This window comes from Bombina bombina, chromosome 9 (genome assembly GCF_027579735.1).
Source record: "Bombina bombina isolate aBomBom1 chromosome 9, aBomBom1.pri, whole genome shotgun sequence".
Classification (NCBI taxonomy): domain Eukaryota; kingdom Metazoa; phylum Chordata; class Amphibia; order Anura; family Bombinatoridae; genus Bombina; species Bombina bombina.
The window spans coordinates 187,221,548-187,238,647 of NC_069507.1; the positions used below are offsets into that span (position 1 = coordinate 187,221,548).

Below are 17,100 nucleotides of genomic sequence, written 5' to 3' on the forward strand. Positions count from 1 at the left end.
ACAAGCTACTACAGATTTTCATCAAACATTCACCTTGTTTGTTGTCTATTCTGGACAGAGGAGAGGTCAAAGGACTTCAGCAACCTCTCTGTCTTTTTGGTTAAAAAGCATAATTCATTTAGCTTATGAGACTGCTGGACAGCAGCCTCCTGAAGGGATTACAGCTCATTCTACTAGAGCTGTGGTTTTCACTTAGGCCTTTTTTAAATGTGGCTTCTGTTGAACAGATTACAAGACGGAGTCTTGGTCTGCGTTTCATACTTTTTCAAATTTAACAAATTTGATACCTTGCTTCTTCGGAGGCTATTTTTGGGAGAAAGGGTTTTTTACAGGCAGTGGTAACTTCCGTTTAAGTACCTGCCTTGTCCCTCCCATCATCCGTGTACTTTAGCTTTGGTATTGGTATCCCATAAGTAATGGATGATCCGTGGACTGGATACACTTAACAAGAGAAAACATAATTTATGCTTACCTGATAAATTTATTTCTCTTGTAGTGTATCCAGTCCACGGCCCGCCCTGTCACTTTAAGGCAGGTCATTTTTCCATTAAACTACAGTCACCACTGTACCCTATGGTTTTCCTTTCTCTGCATGTTTTCGGTCGAATGACTGGTAATGGCAGTTAGGGGAGGAGCTATATAGCAGCTTTGCTGTGGGTGGACTCTTGCAGCTTCCTGTTGGGAAGGAGAATATATCCCATAAGTAATGGATGATCCGTGGACTGGATACACTACAAGAGAAATAAATTTATCAGGTAAGCATAAATTATGTTTTTGCTGGCACTTCTACAGATCATTATACTACAATGCATCAACTGCTAGAGAGCAACAATAAAAATTTGTTTTAAATTTGAATTTCACAGACACTTTAAACCCAAGGCATTTCCCAGATTTTGTACAACTGTGTTTTAACTCTGATATTAACAAACTTGTATTGTCTTTGCAAATTCATACAACTTTGTAAATAGTGAGCAATCTATAACCTTATAATAATCCTAATAGCAACCCACCCTGCAATAATCCATTTATCAATTTATGCACTAGTATTTAATGAGGTTGGGGGTGCTTGATGCTAGTGAGTACACATTTACAAAAAAGAAAAGAAGCATCTTAACCCCTTCGTTGCGGAACAATAGTGTTCACATCAGAAGTTCTGAGGTAAACACTATTAGTACAAATCAAATCACGCGATCGTTGACGCGATCACGTGATTTCAAGGACGGGATTGGATCATGGGAGATGACTTACGCTGCTAGGCACGCCCCCCCCCAAGCCAATCCTTGCCTTCTCCAAAGGGGGAAGCTGCAGGACACCATATGTGGTAGGATGTTCCATGCCGTCCTAATGGTGTTAAAACCCAGTGATGATAGGACATCAGCAGTGTGAATGGGTTAAATAAGTACTCACTTGCAAAATCAATATATACCAACAAAGGGACATGATACCCAAATGTTAAAGCATTTAAAAAGTGATGCAGCATAGCTGTAAAAAACTAACTAGGAAATATCACCTGAACATCTCTGTCTAAAAAAAGGAAGATATTTTACCTCAAAATTTCCTAAGTAACCGCATCCCATTGTAAAGGGACTTGCAAGGGAGCATGCATCTGTCATGTGCAGGCGCAGTCATATTATTTCCCTAATCAGGTGAAAGACGGTTACATGAAATCTCACAATAAATTTCATGAGATCACAGCAAAGCATTACCTCAGCACCACTGATGCTGATTGGCTATAGTTTTTTTCTCTTCAACTTGCAGCTGGATGGTAGCTGAAGTATAACCCTTCATAGAGCACTTACTCTGGTGAGCTGTAGAAATGCTGAAGTACATTTTCTTTCTTTTTTTACATAGAGATGTTCGTGTGATATTCTCTTGTCAGTTTTTTTATTGTCATTTAAGTAACTTTCCAATTTCCTTATTTTATCAAATTTGCTTCATTTTCTTTGTATCATTTTCTAAGGAATAATAATGCACTATTGGTTGTAGCTGTACACATCCAATGACAAGAAGCATATATGCAGCCACCAATCAGCATTTAACTCTTTTAAGTTATGAGGCATCACTTTCAAGTGATTTAACATGTGTATTATGTCCCTTTAAATACCCCAAGGGTAAATACACCCCTCTAAAACTTAAAGGGATACTAAACCCACATTTGTTTGTTTCATGATTCAGATAGCGCATGCATTTTAAGCAACTTTCTAATTTACTCCTATTATCAATTTTTCATCATTCTCTTGCTATCTTTATTTGAAAAGCAGGAATCAAAGCTTAGGAGCCGGCCTATTTTAGATTCAGCACCCTAGATAGCATTTGCTGATTGGTGGCTACATTTAACCTAGCCACCAATCAGCAAGCTCTTCCCAGGTGTTGAACAAAATATGGGCCGGCTCCTAAGCTTTGATTCCTGCTTTTCAAATAAAGATAGCAAGAGAACAAAGACAAATTGATAATAGGAGTAAATTAGAAAGTTGCTTAAAATTGCATGCTCTATCTGAATCATGAAAGAAATAATTTGGGTTTAGTATACCTTTAGCTTTTAATCATGTGTTAAATCCACAATATTGATAGATTATCCATCATAGGGATCTTTTTGATTCAGTGATATTTATGCAATGGGTTAAACCAAGGCAACATTGTTTACCCACTGCAATCAGATTGATGGGTTTATTGGCATATGATTGAGAGCAATATGTATAGATTACAGATACTCAGTGGTACTTAATGTATTTTAAGTTGATTTTAATGTCCTGTTGACAATTTTAATACATTATTAAAAGTTAAGTTTTTGAGGGATGTGTTTACACTTGGGGTATTTAATGAATATATATTGACTTTCCAAGTACCTTTTTAAAAAGAGATATATATTTCTAACTTTCACATTTAAATTTGCTATCTAAAAGCATTTTAACTTTCAAAATAGTTACAATGTTGAACTGTTTATAATAACTGATGTATAAATTAAAGCATTGATATGCATATGGACATTGGATTATATATTTGTGAGCAGTGAAGGTTATTCAATTACAAAACAAAACCCAAAATATTACTCATTACAAACTAATCACAACATGCAGTGAACCACTGTCTTTGAAACCCTCTATTCAATATTAGCCTAGTTTATTGATAGCTGTGTTATTTGTTTAGCCAATGTAAACTTCACCCATCTGATTAATACCAATTGAAATTTTTGCTAAGCAATTAGAGTTTGTATAGAAGTTTTGAATAATTTTAGAGTGTGATAAACACTTGCAGCAATCTGGCTGACCTTTGATAGAAACCTAGTCAAGTGATCTGAAACCTCCATATTTGAGGTCATTACTGTACAAGCGCTGGTTTCATTAGAGTGGTCTCTAGGGTGTTTTAGAAGACACATTTCCACAGATTGCAGAAGCTAATTTAACAGGCTACTGGTTCCAAAAAAATCAATATTTATTTCCAATCCTTCTAGAGTATTTGATCATTTTTACTTGCCTCATTCGTTATGGTGAATAAAAATGAAGAGACCCTTCAAAGCACCATTCTAAATTAAGTTCTATTCTATTCCAATAGCGTGTTCTGTTCAATTATTTATATTGCAGGTCAGTGAGTCCATCAAGAATGGGATGCTCAAGTGAGCTTAGCCAAGAATATACATCAACCCTCTGTAAACATCTGCCTCGTAAACCAATAAATGCTGAAAAAGTAAGTATCCCTGTGCACAGTAGAAAATACTCATGTTAATGCATCAATGTTAAAAAATATACACAAATGTTAGAGAAAATCACTTTTAAAAATGTAGTTTTCCCAAAAAAATCTTGACTACAGATATTTAAAGGGGCATGGGGTTAAAATTAAACTTTAATGATACAGAGTTTACAAAACCACTTTTTAATTTACTTACTTAGCTTAGCTTTTTCTTCCATGAGAGCATACCTAGGTAGGCTCAAAGACGTGCACTATATGGCAGCAGTGTTTACAACAAAACAAACGTTATAGTGCTGAAGACATAAACACACTTGCTCTTACCTAGGCATTGGAAAAAAAAGATATGTTTCAATAAATAATACTATCACAGAGATAATTGGCCCCTTAGTTTCAATTTCAAATGAGTAGTAGATTTTTTCTGACAAATATCAAAGTTAGTTACCTTTTCCTTCCTAAGGCATCATGTGACAGCCATCAGCCAATCACAAAATGTATATATGTATATCCTGAGAATTGTGCACATGCTCAGTAGGAGCTGGTGCCTCAGAAAGTGTGCATATAAAAAGACTATGCACATTTAGATAATGAAAGTGAATTGGAAAATTGTTTAAAACTGTGTGCGCTATCTGATTCATGAAAGTTTAATTTTGATTTGACTGGCCCTTTAAAACAAAAGAGGCAAAAGTGCATTAGTGGTGACTACACCCTTTAATTGGACACAATTAATTAATTAATACACTGCCATAAACATTAAACTCCCTTAACTACTGCTAAATCCTAGTCTAAAGCAATGCCATTTATTAATTTGTTTGTTGCATGTACATTACTGTAATCTCTGTAAATTACATCCACTAGTTCAGCCTTCTCTAATGTCTATAACTTTGGCTTCATAGTCAAAGAAATCAACTAGATCTTTCTGAAGTAAAGCCATGCTGTTGCTACTATACACAAACGCACACACACACATACATATACACACATTCAGTACACATACATACACACACACACACATTTACATATACATATACACACATTCAGTACACATACACACATTTACATATAAATATTTATATACACAAACACATACATATACACATATGCAAGTACTTCCTGAAGTAAAATCATGCTGTTACAGATATAAACACACATACGCAAGTACTTCCTGAAGTAAAATCATGATGTTACGGATATAAACACACATACACAAGTACTTCCTGAAGTAAAATCATGCTGTTACAACTATACACATACGCAAGTACTTCCTGAAGTAAAATCATGATGTTACGGATATAAACACACATACACAAGTACTTCCTGAAGTAAAATCATGCTGTTACAACTATACACATACTCAAGTACTTCCTGAAGTAAAATCATGATGTTACGGATATAAACACACATACACAAGTACTTCCTGAAGTAAAATCATGCTGTTACAACTATACACACACACATACACAAGTACTTCCTGTAGTAAAATCATGATGTTACAGATATAAACACACATACACAAGTACTTCCTGAAGTAAAATCATGATGTTACGGATATAAACACACATACACAAGTACTTCCTGAAGTAAAATCATGATGTTACGGATATAAACACACATACACAAGTACTTCCTGAAGTAAAATCATGCTGTTACAACTATACACACACATACACAAGTACTTCCTGTAGTAAAATCATGATGTTACAGATATAAACACACATACACAAGTACTTCCTGAAGTAAAATCATGATGTTACGGATATAAACACACATACACAAGTACTTCCTGAAGTAAAATCATGCTGTAACAACTATACACACACATACACAAGTACTTCCTGTAGTAAAATCATTATGTTACAACTATACACACACATACACAAGTACTTCCTGTAGTAAAATCATGATGTTACAGATATAAACACGCATACACAAGTACTTCCTGAAGTAAAATCATGATGTTACAGATATAAACACACATACACAAGTACTTCCTGAAGTAAAATCATGCTGTTACAGATATAAACACACATACACAAGTACTTCCTGAAGTAAAATCATGATGTTACAGATATAAACACACATACACAAGTACTTCCTGAAGTAAAATCATGCTGTTACAACTATACACACACATACACAAGTACTTCCTGAAGTAAAATCATGCTGTTACAACTATACACACACATACACAAGTACTTCCTGTTGTAAAATCATGATGTTACAGATATAAACACGAATACACAAGTACTTCCTGAAGTAAAATCATGATGTTACGGATATAAACACGCATACACAAGTACTTCCTGAAGTAAAATCATGATGTTACGGATATAAACACACATACGCAAGTACTTCCTGAAGTAAAATCCTGCTGTTACAACTATACACATACACAAACCCATACAAGCAAACACAAGTACTTCCTGAAGTAAAATCATGCTGTTATGGCTTTACACACACATATATTTACACCTTCATTATGAAGAAATGGTAACCACAATAAACCTAGTAATTGAGTGATATTTCAGCTCATTGATAAATGCCAGATAGTAAAATGTTCCTTAAAGAAGACGTTCTTGTTATTTTTCAACAGAAAGAAACTTCCAGGAAAACACCTCTCTATCAGCCTGTAAATATTAGCCTTCCCATAACGATACTTGAAGATCAATCCAGTATTTCACGGCTAGCCCAACAGCCACCTCACAAACCACCTCTCCAGAAATCTGTGCCAGTGCGACCCCTTCCAGCAAACCCCTCTAACAGATGTGCACAGGTATGCCACTTGTATGTGTTATGGTAAATTAAAGGGACATTCCGGTCAAAATTGAAATGCACATAAATTAATTACATCTTTGAATAGAAAAATATTTCAAATATACATATATTAGCAAAAATGCATCTTGTAAAAGTTATCACTGCTTTAGTTCTTTGGTGATAACAATTTTCTCTGCACATGCATGTGAATCATAGCTGGATATTCTCAGTGCACCAGCATTTTAAATATTGCAGCTATTCAGAGTGCTAGTGGGGCTTGTATCATGTCAGCAATTAACAAATTCAGTCATTCATAGATGGTACAAGTACATTAGGTAGTCTGAGCAACTGCTGTGTATAAAATGCTGGTGCACGGTGCATACTTAAAGGGACAGTCTACTCCAAAATTGTTGTTGTTTAAAAAGATAGATAATCCCTTTATTACCCATTCCCCTGTTTTGCATAACCAACACGGTTATATTAATATACTTTTTACCTCTGTAATTACCTTGTATCTAAATCTGCAGACTGCCCCCTTATCTCAGTGCTTTTGACAGACTTGCATTTAGCCAATCAGTGCCCTCTCATTTGTAACATTATGGGCGTGGTCACAATGTTATCTGTATGGCATACATGAAATAACGCCCTCTAGCTGTGAAAAACTGCCAAATGCATTGAAATAAAGGGTGGCCTTCAAGGGCTTAGAAATTGGCATATGAGCCTACCTAGGTTCAGCTTTCAACAAAGAATATCAAGAGAACAAAGCAAATTTGATTATAAAAGTGAATTGGAAAGTTGTTTACAATTGCATTCCCAATCTGAATCATAAAAATTTAATTTTGACTAGACTGTCCCTTTCAAGGACCACTCAATGCAGCAGAATTTCATAATTAACAAGTACATAATAAAAAGTGAATACAATAACATTTACTCTGAATTTCAAATAAGCAGCAACTTTTTTTCGGACAAAGTAATTTTTTCTCCCATTTTCCAGCCCCCTTTATCATGTGACAGACATGAGCCAATCGCAGACTAGTATTCGTATACCTTGTGACCTTGTGCACATGCTCAGTAGGATCTTGTTCCCCAGAAAGTGTAACAATAAAATAACTGTGCAAAATTTGATAATGGAAGTAAATTGGAAAGTGTCTTACAACTACATGATCTATTTGAATCATAAAACTTTATTTTAACTTGAGTGTCCCTTTAAATACACTTTTGAAACAGGGCACTAAAGCATTAAAGATAGAAGGTGAGACTGAATAGAAACAACTTTAAAGAATGGGTATGACTCACTCATTCATAGTAGAAAAGGGACATTTATTATAACAAATCCCCATCTAATCCAATAATATATAATACAAAATACAGAGCACAAAACTGCAGATGTGATTGAAAAACCTCCATGTACTGGTGCATATAAAGCCACTCAAAATTACACATATGTACACAGGATCCAAGTAATGATAAGCGAAGCGTAGTAGTTCCCAGATGCAGAGCGTTCGTGATAGTCACAGCTGTAAGCACTAAAGGCCATTGATTACGCAAGTGCAACAATGCATAAGGGTTAAAGCACAGTAAAGTGCCGCTAAACTGAGGGGAAAATGGAACACAGCAACTTAAACCTGGGCTGCCGCACATTGCGTACCTCCCCCACTACTCCGGCGCCAAAGCTCCCCTTGTCCTAATATTCTAAGAAGCTTAATGTAGCTTAAAGAGATACTAAACCCAAATGTTTATTTCATAATTCAGATAGAGCAGGCAATTTTAAGTAACTTTCTAATTTACTCCTATTATCAATTTTTCTTTGTTGTCTTGCTATCTTTATTTAGAAAGCAGGAATGTAAAGCTTAGGAGCCAGACCCTTTTTGGTTCAGAACCTGGTTTATGCTTCCTTTATTGGTGGCTAAATGTAGCCACCAATAAGCAAGCGCTATCCAGGGTCCTGGATGAACATCTTGCCCTATTCCAGGACCTCTATTTGAGTACTACCGTCTGGGAAACCTTTCAGCTAGCTCACAAGCCTCTTTCTCAAAACTCTATTTAGAGGAACAGTTCATGCTTAAACTGCCCCACTGGAATTCTTGCTTTCAGATTAGGTTGATGTTGACTAGTCACATGCAGCAGACTGTTGGTTGCACTGTACATACCTAAATACACTTTTGTAAAAGCTTTATAGCTTTTATTAGACGCATTTCTGCTAATAGATGTATATTACAAAAATGCTTCTGCAATACCGAAATGCACCCATGTTTTTTATTTAATACTACAGATGTTTGGTATATATATTTGTACAACTCAATGATATGGCATTTCTTATTACCCGCATGCAATATATTGGTGTTCATGGCTAAAGAAATATTAAACCAATTTTTTTTTTCTTTCATGATTTAAAAGAGGATACAAATTTAAGAAAGTTTCCAATTTACTTCTATTCTCAAGTTTACTTAAGGCTCATGGTATTCTTTGTTGAGGACAGAGAATACGTAGATAAGTGCATTGGGCTAGATTACAAGTGGAATGTATTTATTTTTTTACGATCACCAAAACTCTGCTAAAGTTAAGCTTTTTGCGATAGTCGGATTGTGTTCGTATTACAAGTTCTAAAAAAACTTTTTTTGTGCTAGCGTTAACTCGAATAGTGCGAAAATCCTATCTTAAGTTTTCGTGTGTGTATTCCCCCATAGAAATCAATTGAGAGAAAAAAGTGCGGGAAAAAACTAACACCTGAGATTGTGCAAACACCATCGGATTTTTGCATTCATCATAGAAGTCAATGGAGAGAAAAAATTGTTGAAAAAACCTAACACCCATCGCACAAACAACATAGCATATTTGCAATAGCAAATGTGAAATATTTACATAATATAATTTAATAGAAGTAAAATTGAAATTTTCTTAAAAAATTCATTCTCTGATTCATAGAAGAACACTGTCCCTTTAAGTGTAAAAAGTTTATTTTATAATTTTTATTAGACAGTTTTAATATGGGTGTTACTGTACTTTGTAATGTATTTTTGAAGTGATTTGTGCAACTTTTCTGTTTCGGAAACCAGTTAACCACAGCTCTGAGATCGCGTAAGGATTGAAGCGTAAATAGCGACTGTGCTAGTGCAATTGCAATTTTGCTCAACTTTTAGCTGGCAGGTTTAGGGTACTATAGTTATTAATCCACACCCTAAAACTGCCACTGGTAAATGCCAGAGAAACGAATGAGTGTTATTTAGTAGCCTGTAACATTGCAAGTAAACCAATATCATTTTAAAAACAATTTTATTCATATATTGACTTTTATTAAAATTTGAAATGTCAACGTTAATAAAGTATATAAAGTGAACTGCCAGGTTTATGTTTTCAAAACAGTTAAGCGCAATATATTGCCAGACATTACTGTATATTAATACATATAATAAATCATAATAATATTGGCAATAAAATATAATGTTTTTTCCCAAAATTCTTAAAAGGAATTGCCACAGAAACCTTAAATCTTAACATAACTGTGTTTTTAAGCATCCTGCAGTCATAAACAAAACTGTTCTGGGATGAAACTTAACTTCTTGCATTATTTTACAAGATTTTATGCATTTATTTGCTCCATACAACATTTGATATTTAAAATATATTTTCCTGGCTGTGCTTTGCAACCAGTTTAAAATCAAAAGCAATTTCTATGATCCCTCATCTTTCTATACTAGAGCGCTTTTATTTTCTTGCGGAAATTTGAAATAACAACATTTGGGTGTTGCAAGAGCTACAATGTCAGAGACACAATATATTATATACGGATCTATGATATAGTTCCACATCTTTTCCTGACCCGGAGATCTACTTCTGCTTCTTTATAAACATTACTTTTCTGATTTTATAAATTGCACTTCATCTTTTTTTCCTTTCCCTTTATCATGTTACTAGTCACTCTTCTCATCAACAAAATAAAACACTGTAATATGTAATCTCTAGTAAAGTATTACACAGCTCAATCTCTTCTGTTTTATTCAAAATGTGTTTTCCCTTAAAGGATTCTGTAAATAATGGTAGACACCAAATTTTATCTACTAAATGTGTTATTGTGAATCTGTTCTTCTGTTGGATCATGTACTCAGGAGCTATGCATGTTACAAAATTATATTATAATGAAACACTCTCAGGATTTTCACACAAAAATAGGTTTTATTATTGTGATGTTTCTGAAATCACTCATGCAGAAGGTGTAAATGATAAATGTCAGACGGCTAGATTACGAGTTTTGCGGTAGCTGAAAAAGCTGCGTTAACAGGTGCTAACGCTGTTTTTTTCCTACCGCTGGTATTACAAGTCTTGAAGGTTTAGGGTCACCGCACACTTTTTTGGCCTTACCGCAAAACGACTTACGTAAACTTCGTAAAGTCTTTTTTCTATGGGACTTTTATAGCGCCGGTATTACGAGTCTGTCCTGGGAGGCCAAAAAGTGAGTGGTATACCCTAAAACATCAAGATCAATACCGTAAACTGAAAGGCAGTAGTTATGAGTTTTATGTACAACGCGGTAGCATAAAACTCATAATTAAAGTGCTAAAAAGTACACTAACACCCATAAACTACCTATTAACCCCTAAACCGAGGCCCTCTCGCATCACAAACACTATAATAAAATTATTAACCCCTAATCTGCCGCTCCGGACATTGCCGCCACCTACATTATATTTATTAACCCCTAATCTGCCGCTCCCGACATTGCCGCCACCTACATTATATTTATTAACCCCTAATCTGCCGCCCCCAACGTCGCCGCCACTATAATAAACATATTAACCCCTAAAGCGCTGCACTCCCGCCTCGCAAACATTAGTTTATTATTATTAACCCCTAATCTGCCGTCCCTAACATCGCCGCCACCTACCTACATTTATTAACCCCTAATCTGCCGCCCCCAACGTCGTCGCCACTATATTAAAGTTATTAACCCCTAAACCTAAGTCTAACCCTAACACCCCCTAACTTAAATATAATTTAAATAAATCTAAATAAATATTCCTATCATTAACTAAATAATTCCTATTTGAAACTAAATACTTTCCTATAAAATAAACCCTAAGCTAGCTACAATATAACTAATAGTTACATTGTATCTAGCTTAGGGGTTATTTTTATTTTACAGGCAAGTTTGTATTTATTTTAAGGCTGAGGTGATGGGCGAATACACATTTTAATAAATTCCACGTTTGTAGCATTTGCAATGTGGCAGCAGTTTTTATTTATTTTTTCTTTATTATATATTAGTTCCCCCAACAGCTTTTAATGAATTTAGCTCATTGTTATATACCCCAGAAAATAATGCGCATTTTAAAGACTTGTTTAATCCAAACCTTTATATATATTTTTAATTGCATACTTTATATGTTATACTAGATTACATTTAAGACACATTGTGGAAAGCGAAACATAGCCCAAATCATATCATTTATCATTTACACTAATGTGTTGTTTGTTTGTTTGTTTTTTATTCAAGGAAGCAAAAGAACTTCCAGTTTCTGTTACTTTAGACTGTGAATAATTGAATCTACCAGCTACCAAGTGACTTTGTTTTCATAACACAGACATATAAGTCGCTTTTTACAAGACAGGGACATTGTATTTCTTTGCTTGCTATGCTTGAATACTTCATAAACATGGACATGTCTAACACCCTTAATACTTCCTTTTTATGTCTAATATTCTTTTCTCCAAACAATTACCTATCAACAGAATAGGTACATACATCCTTATTATCCAGAAACCTAGGCAATTCTGCACTTATGACAATGGCTCAACTGACATATTTAGCGAAGCATCAAACCTTTACAATGAAAAATAGAAAACAACAGCTTGGAAAATTGTTTGTGCGGTGTCTTTATTGCCTCAACACACTTTGTTTCCACAAAATATTACAAAGCAAAGATGTATCTGACAGACATTTATTTCAGAAACAGTGTAACAATCCAGCAATTATTGTAGCTAACCATGCTGAAATCTCTCTCTTTTTTTAATTGCTAACTCATACCTTTCTTTTCATATGTATCACCTACATTTTACTAATGTTTCATCTAATAACATCCGTTCAATGTCCTTGAGTATCTATTTAGATCTAATATTCTTTAAACAGATGCATTATCTGATATTAGAATAAGATATATTTATGTTGAGGTTTTTTTTTTTTTATTAGCTATTCAAATAAAATATTTAAAGTCTAAGAAGCAAAATTAAATATTTAGACGTTTATGAGGTAGCAGTGTAAAACTTTGTAATATTATAAATCTTCCCTACTTTGAGAAGATTTGGGTAAATTTGAAAAATAAATCAAAATACAATTTTTTTAATAGCTAAACAAATGTTAGAACAGTGTTCTCCACATAAAAAATTGCCAGTGGGATGGTATTATGAGGTAGCAGTGTAAAACTTTGTAATATTATAAAATTTTCTGCTATCCAAAGCACAAATTAATTGCATAATTTAACATAAATGCATTTAATTATCATTTATGCAATAAAACATTGAACATTTTTATCCGGGTGGTCAGTAAAATCAGCTGGGTGGTGCCCCCATTAAAAAGATCCTGTGGAGAACAGTTAGAATGTTACGCCTAGATTTAGAGTTTTGCGTTAGAAGGGGTGCGTTAGCTACGCGTGTTTTTTTCCCCCGCACCTTTTAAACAACGCTGGTATTTAGAGTTGTCTGAATGGCTGCGTTAAGCTCCAAAAAGGGAGCGTAGAGGCATATTTACCGCCACTGCAACTCTCAATACCAGCGTTGCTTACGAACGCGGCCAGCTTCAAAAATGTGCTTGTGCACGATTCCCCCATAGGAAACAATGGGGCAGTTTGAGCTGGAAAAAACCTAACACCTGCAAAAAAGCAGCGTTCAGCTCCTAACGCAGCCCCATTGTTTCCTATGGGGAAACACTTCCTAAGTCTGCACCTAACACCCTAACATGAACCCCGAGTCTAAACACCACTAACCTTACACTTATTAACCCCTAATCTGCCGACCCCGCTATCGCTGACCCCTGCATATTATTTTTAACCCCTAATCTGCCGCTCCGTACACCGCCGCAACCTACATTATCCCTATGTACCCCTAATCTGCTGCCCCTAACATCGCCGACCCCTATATTATATTTATTACTCCCTAATCTGCCCCTCCCCAACGTCGCCACTACCTACCTACACTTATTAACCCCTAATCTGCCGACCGGACCTCGCCACTACTCTAATAAATGTATTAACCCCTAAAGCTAAGTCTAACCCTAACCCTAACACCCCCCTAAGTTAAATATAATTTAAATCTAACGAAATAAAATAAATCTTATTAAATAAATTAATCCTATTTAAAGCTAAATACTTACCTGTAAAATAATCCCTAATATAGCTACAATATAACGAATAATTATATTGTAGCTATTTTATGATTTATATTTATTTTACAGGCAACTTTGTATTTATTTTAACTAGGTACAATAGCTATTAAATAGTTAATAACTATTTAATAGCTACCTAGTTAAAATAATTACAAAATTACCTGTAAAATAAATCCTAACCTAAGTTACAATTAAACCTAACACTACATTATCAATAAATTAATTAACTAAACTACCTACAATTATCTACAATTAAATCAACTAAACTAAATTACAAAAAAAAAACACTAAATTACAAAAAATAAAAAAAGATTACAAGAATTTTAAACTAATTACACCTACTCTAAGCCCCCTAAAAAAATAACAAAGCCCCCTAAAATAAAAAAATGCCCTACCCTATTCTAAAATAAAAATTTAACAGCTCTTTTACCTTACCAGCCCTTAAAAGGGCCTTTTGCGGGGCATGCCCCAAAGAAAACAGCTCTTTTGCATTTAAATAAACATATAATACCCCCCCAACATTACAACCCACCACCCACATACCCCTAATCTAACTCAAACCCCCCTTAAAAAACCTAACACTAAGCCCCTGAAGCTCTTCCTACCTTATCTTCACCACGCCGGGTATCACCGATCCGTCCAGAAGAGGTTCCGAAGGCTTCATCCTATCCGGCAAGAAGAGGTCCAGAAGAGGGTCCGAAGTCTTCATCCTATCCGGCAAGAAGAGGACATCCGGACCGCTAGACATGTTCATCCAGGCGGCGTCTTCTATCTTCATCCATCCGGCGCGGAGCGGGACCATCTTGAAGCAGCCGACGCAGATCCATCCTCTTCTTCTGGCGACTCCCGACGAATGAATGTTCCTTTAAGTGACGTCATCCAAGATGGCGTCCCTCGAATTATGATTGGCTGATAGGATTCTATCAGCCAATCGGAATTAAGGTAGGAAAAATCTGATTGGCTGATTGAATCAGCCAATCAGATTCAAGTTCAATCCGATTGGCTGATCCAATCAGCCAATCAGATTGAGCTTGCATTCTATTGGCTGTTCCGATCAGCCAATAGAATGTGAGCTCAATCTGATTGGCTGATTGGATCAGCCAATCAAATTCAAGTTCAATCCGACAAGAGGGAGATGTTTTGGATATTCAAACTGGGTACCAGAGTTCCCTTAGGTATGAACTCTGAGTACGACCTAATCAATTAGTGGAAATAATTTATTTATTTTTTTCCACCTGTCACATATGGAACTTGTAGATATTGATGAAAAACACACATGACAATAAACTTACCCTAGTTAATAATCAACTTTATATAACATTATAGGACTAACAGAAGGATGTATATCTGTGAAGAGTTTGTATTCTTGTGCCCTTTTGTGGTTATTATAGTCCACTTTCCATTATAACTTGAGATGCTGTATGGTTACAGTGTTACTCTTACTTGTTGAGCTTTTAATATACGTCCAAGAAAGTATGTTGTGCAGATAGGTTTAACTGTAACAAGTGTTACCATTTCTCTATATCTATATATATATATATTAATGAAGGATCGTTCTATTGTCACATACCTACCAGGCATAGTGAATTCTCATACATCATTTAGTTTAGAACATAATCATACAGATACTATACTATATATTATATTAATCTCCCCACGTTCAAGAATGAACTCTAATTATACATGAATCAACAGGGTGGAGAGTTAAATTGATCATGATTAAATTTTATCCAATGAGAATACAGAATAGGGTACTTAAGGTCATATGCAGGTGTACCCTCTAGCTATGATTACGGCTGCGAGCCGAAACATGTTAGCATTCTTTTCTCATGTCTGAATTTTGTTTTGTTTTTTATGTTTTTGATGGTACTTATTATTATTATTATTATTATCAGGTATTTGTAGAGCGCCAACAGATTCCGCAGCGCTGAACATGGTACCTCCATGTTTTAAGATTGTGTGAATACACTTAATAAATTTTTCTTTTTATCGCTATTTGCACTCTTGCTGAAAATCTCTTTTGTTGTTTATATATATATATACATACACAGTTGGATTAACGTGCGAGTATGGGTGTTAGTTTTCTTGCAGTTTTTGTGCTCTATTGAAGTCCATGGAAGAAGAATTTAACATAGTCGCAATAATATTTTTAAAACTTTTTACTTTCAACTCCTAATACAAGTGCAACCCGAAGCGCCCAAAAAGCCTCTGTCTATCGGTGTTATTGTTTGAGAAGGAGCGCTAATTTGCGCTCCACTCATAATCTAGCTCTAAATAGGTTGCCACATAAAAATGCAAAATTGACAAGATTAGGAATTTCATATTTGAAATCAAAGGAGTTTTAAATAAAATATTTAGGTTGATAACAATCATACTGAATCAGGAGAAATGGAATTTGTGGAATTATGTTTAATGTTGAAAAAATTGTATTAAATAAAATCAAGGTTATAAAGTAACCTGTTAATTTATCATTCTTGTTTAGGAATTTTGGCATTCAAATTGTAGAATAAAATGTTCTTCTTGAGATTCTGTCTCATTCAAATGTTTGTATTGAACAAATGTTAATATTTTTAACTAGATTACAAGTGGCACGCTAACATTAGCGCGCAGGCAATATTGAAATATCTCGCCCATGCTAACTTGCCCACATATTACAATTTGAAAATAAACATGTAAAGGGTTGCGGCTGTATAAAAATTTGCACCAAACATTATATACATACATTAAAATAAACAGTTACACTTATAGATACAGAATCTAATAAAAAATATTTATATAATTATTAATTTAAAAAAAGTTATAAACATATATGGTATAGTACACTCTTCTAGATTGTAAGTTTCAACGGGAATACGGCCCTCAATTCCTCCTGTATTTTTTTGATAAATGTTGTCCTGTTTCTTAAAAATATTGTATCATCGTTGTACTTTTATCTTTTGTACAAATGTGTGTGTGTGTATATACAGTATATATATATATATATATATATATATATATATATATATATATATATATACATACACACATTAGAGCCCTTTCCACTCAAATACCTGAAAACATGAAAAATCATTTTTAATCAATTGTAGTAATGTGTTTTACTCTGTATGTACTGTAAATACTTTACATTGCAATGTTCTTCACATAGGGGAAAATGTATTTTAAATAGATATTACTATATATATACTGTGTATATGTATATATATATATATATATATATATATATATATATCATATATATATATTTACAAAGAAATAGAAATGTTTTTCGATGTGAAGAACATTGGAAT

The 17,100-nt window shown here is 34.4% G+C and overlaps 1 protein-coding gene across 1 annotated transcript in view; it reads left to right on the forward strand.

Moving 5' to 3' along the window:
- ADAM12 (ADAM metallopeptidase domain 12) overlaps positions 1–17,100 on the forward strand; it is a 510,388-nt gene that overhangs the window by 453,574 nt on the left and 39,714 nt on the right. Inside the window, exons 17-18 of the mRNA XM_053692967.1 lie at positions 3,582–3,684; positions 6,278–6,457. Of these exons, the coding sequence (XP_053548942.1) occupies positions 3,582–3,684; positions 6,278–6,457 (283 nt within the window). The remainder of the gene's footprint in view (positions 1–3,581; positions 3,685–6,277; positions 6,458–17,100) is intronic.